The sequence below is a fragment of the Eurypyga helias genome, unplaced genomic scaffold, assembly GCF_000690775.1.
Source record: "Eurypyga helias isolate BGI_N326 unplaced genomic scaffold, ASM69077v1 scaffold5073, whole genome shotgun sequence".
In the NCBI taxonomy this organism is placed as follows: Eukaryota; Metazoa; Chordata; class Aves; order Eurypygiformes; family Eurypygidae; genus Eurypyga; species Eurypyga helias.
In genome coordinates, this window is record NW_010242981.1 from 1,123 (window position 1) to 3,158 (window position 2,036).

A 2,036-nucleotide genomic window follows, 5' to 3' on the forward strand; every position below is an offset into this window, starting at 1 on the left:
AGAGATAAGTCACTTGCAGGGAAAAAAGCATTTACAGTTTTTGTGTATAAAAATGAAATTTATAGGACGCATGAAATGTCATTCTTTTATAGAAAATGACTTTCAGGGATATGTTAGAAGCAAAGGTGAATGAGTGCTGATTTTAAGTTTGTACCTTCTGAAACACAAAAGGATGAGGTACATACGGTCCTGCTAAGATTATAGCGAGAGCAGTCTGAGCAAATGAAATTGTAATGGAGTTCCTCTTCTGGCTGCAGGAAATAGCTGTTATTTATCCTGTTTCCTAAGATGCTGCATGCATACTGCTGTTTATTATATACTTAAAAATCCCTTGGCAAGTCAATAATGAATAAATGAACTTAAAGCTATTGCAACACTCTTGGCATAAGGAGCATAAGCCAGGATATTTTTCAGCGTATTCTTTCCTGGGTTTGGCTGAGGCGTTTCTGCAGAGACGCTAACCTGGATAGTTCAAATGAACAGTTTTGATTCTTTCTCCTGGCAGGTGCACGAGGCAGTCCCATGCTACACTGAGTGCAATCAGTATTCTTGGGTAGTAGAACCGTGGTCTCCGTGCAAAATCAACAGCGAACAAAATTCCCTCCACTGTGGAGAAGGAATACAAACGAGGAAAGTCAGGTGTGTGAAGACAAAAGCACAGGTACCCCAGATTAAAAAGAGCTGATATGTACTTGCATAAAGCTGAAATACCTGGCCATCTGACAGCAGCTATGTTGATGGGTCCAGTGTGTTTCAAATTAAAAGAAACGTGCATTTGTGTGTGATGGCTTACAGGAAGAGCATCTCAGAGATGCTGCCTTGTGTTACGATCAAGACATCTTTCAGGAAGAAGGCATGATGTTTAAATTAGAATTCTTCAGCCTAAATGCCATGTATACATAAAGCCCCCTGAGGTGCAGAGCCTCCATATTCTGATTTGCTAACAGTTTCCCTAAGTAATGGCACTGCACGCACCGGAGTGGCATTCATTATTAGTGAGTATTCATTCCCCAGGCACGGGGAAACGCTGAGTTATTTCCAAATGTTCGGATGTTACTAGCAGGAGCACAAAGGTTTGTTCTTGCTGGTTGTCATTTTCTGTGCGCTCATCTGTCAGCTGATCAAAGTTAAAATCCCTCTGTATGAAGTTTGAAATGTTTATTTAAAGTAGTTATTGAAATCTGTGAGTAACAAAAGCATGTGGTGCATGTGGCTGGTTTTGATTTGCATTAACATGATTAATTCTACCTTTTGACCAGCCCTGCTGTATGAAGCTATTGTGTTACATATATAGAGTCCTATATGGGGCCGAGCAGACCTGTTGAACCCATCACTTCTGCAGGATGCTGATGATCCTCTAATGAAACTGTTTTCTGTGTAGGTGTGTGAGTACTGCTGAGGACCACGGCGGGGAGACTGTGCCCAGCGCACTGTGTGATCAGGCTGAGATCCCAGATACGATGCAGCCGTGTAGCCTGTACTGTCCCAGCGAGTGTGCAGTGTCTGACTGGGGACAGTGGAGCCAGTGTCCGCAGGTAGGCCATCCTGCTTCCGTCTCCGTGGCAATGTTTCTCTCTCGTCGGTCTTCCCTGTCCTTCAACCATTTGATGAAATAGTTCTTTTCTAACAAGGTAAATTATTTTCTGAGGGAAGTCAGGCTTAATGAATCCTGCCAGCATGGTTGAATCTGGAGATTCTGACATTTCGCATAGCCTGAGCTGTAGAGAATTAATTAGTAAAACACATAGTACTGTGACGGTTGATTCCACTTGGTCTATGGGAGGGGACCCACACAAGTACAGCGGGTGAAGGGACCAGTATTTTAGTTGCAGTAAGGGCTAAGTACAGGAGGTGGGACATAAAGGAACAGTATTTTAGTTGCAGTAAGGGCTGTCTGTGTTAAGTATCAGCAGGGGAGAGCTCTGTGAGTGATGCACGACTGCCATAACAACCGGCTGTTAAACCGTGGTGGTGGCACTCCTCTGGACAGGTCTTAGGCCTGAGGGAATGACAGCTCTCCCTTCCCGAAACACACT

General features: G+C 43.8%; 1 protein-coding gene across 1 annotated transcript in view; it reads left to right on the forward strand.

Annotated features, from left to right (window-relative positions):
- Positions 1–505: 505 nt before the first annotated feature.
- Positions 506–2,036, forward strand: part of LOC104507824 (thrombospondin type-1 domain-containing protein 7B-like) — a gene marked incomplete at its 5' end in the record, with an annotated part of 35,267 nt that continues 33,736 nt past the window's right edge. The window contains 2 exons of the mRNA XM_010149235.1: positions 506–639; positions 1,382–1,535. Coding sequence (XP_010147537.1) covers positions 506–639; positions 1,382–1,535 — 288 coding nt within the window. The remainder of the gene's footprint in view (positions 640–1,381; positions 1,536–2,036) is intronic.